At 44.5% G+C, this 1,062-nt stretch overlaps 1 protein-coding gene across 1 annotated transcript; it reads right to left on the reverse strand.

Moving 5' to 3' along the window:
- Window positions 1–121: 121 nt before the first annotated feature.
- On the reverse strand, window positions 122–1,062 carry LOC117924151 (olee1-like protein). Its single transcript, XM_034842725.1, has 2 exons — window positions 837–1,062; window positions 122–750 (listed from the first exon to the last, which is right to left on the reverse strand). Exons 1-2 carry the CDS (start codon window positions 997–999, stop codon window positions 407–409), a joined length of 507 nt encoding a protein of 168 aa, XP_034698616.1. The 5' UTR covers window positions 1,000–1,062; the 3' UTR covers window positions 122–406.

The following is a 1,062-nucleotide window of genomic DNA, read 5'->3' on the forward strand; positions in this document are numbered from 1 at the left end:
AACCAGAGTTGATTAATTCCACTAACATTTACCATTGTAGCTACGATCGACCTAAATGCAATTATGGATAAATGGCTGACGATGAAACACTCAACCAAACAGTACATCAACCCAAGAACAATATTAGAACGTACCGCTTATAATTAACTGGATTGCATTACATTTAAGTATGTAACTTCACTGCCTCAATTATGAGTTCATTACATAATGAAACAGACACCAAACTATTCCAAACCAATAATCCAAGACCCCACCAAGCGTAGTATTTAATTTCCATATGCACCCACAAAGCCAGCAAATTAAAACCCCACCCTCATTAATACATTCTTTTGGATCAAGGAAAAAAGAAAAAAGAAAAACCCAATGTTTATTTAGCAAGCAAGTTGTGATTCTTGGATCACTTTGTTTATATCAATCCTGTGGGGAGGATGCCAAGTTCCTTGAGGACTTCAGGGCACTCGGAAAGAGATTCCTGCCTCAAGAAGCCAAGAGGATTAGCCAGACGATCTGAAGAGGCCATGCCATTGTTGGAAGCCAGGCTGATTCTTGCACTCCTCCTCGCAAACATGCCGCGGCTAATCTCCGAGCACTCGGGCTTGCTGCTCTTGATTAGCTGAACCTCGCACACCTCCTCCTCATGCTCTCCTTCCACCGGAAGCCTGTATGAACCGGTCTCATCGGTTTCGCCATCAATGCTGTATGTTACGCTTCCACCTTCACGGTCTCTGCACTCCAGCCGCACCTTGGCACCTGCATTCAATCACACCAATATATAATATATACGAGAGGAGTTTTGAGAAGTATGAAACATATAATGATATAATTCGAAGACGTACCAGGCACGTACTCGCTGACTCTAGTTATAAACTGGATGCGACAGGTGTCACAGTAGACCTGGCCCTTAACAAAGAAGTGGGGTTCGGCACGGACGGAGGCCTGGAAGGAGAGAAAGCAAAGGGCAGTGGCCAGGAGGATAACAGCCTGAAGAGACCTTGCCATTGTTGCTGTATGTGTTGGGATGGAGAGTTAATGCAGAGATGACTGGTATCGAGGACGAAGAGA

The sequence above is a fragment of the Vitis riparia genome, chromosome 10 (genome assembly GCF_004353265.1).
Source record: "Vitis riparia cultivar Riparia Gloire de Montpellier isolate 1030 chromosome 10, EGFV_Vit.rip_1.0, whole genome shotgun sequence".
Taxonomy (NCBI): Eukaryota; Viridiplantae; Streptophyta; class Magnoliopsida; order Vitales; family Vitaceae; genus Vitis; species Vitis riparia.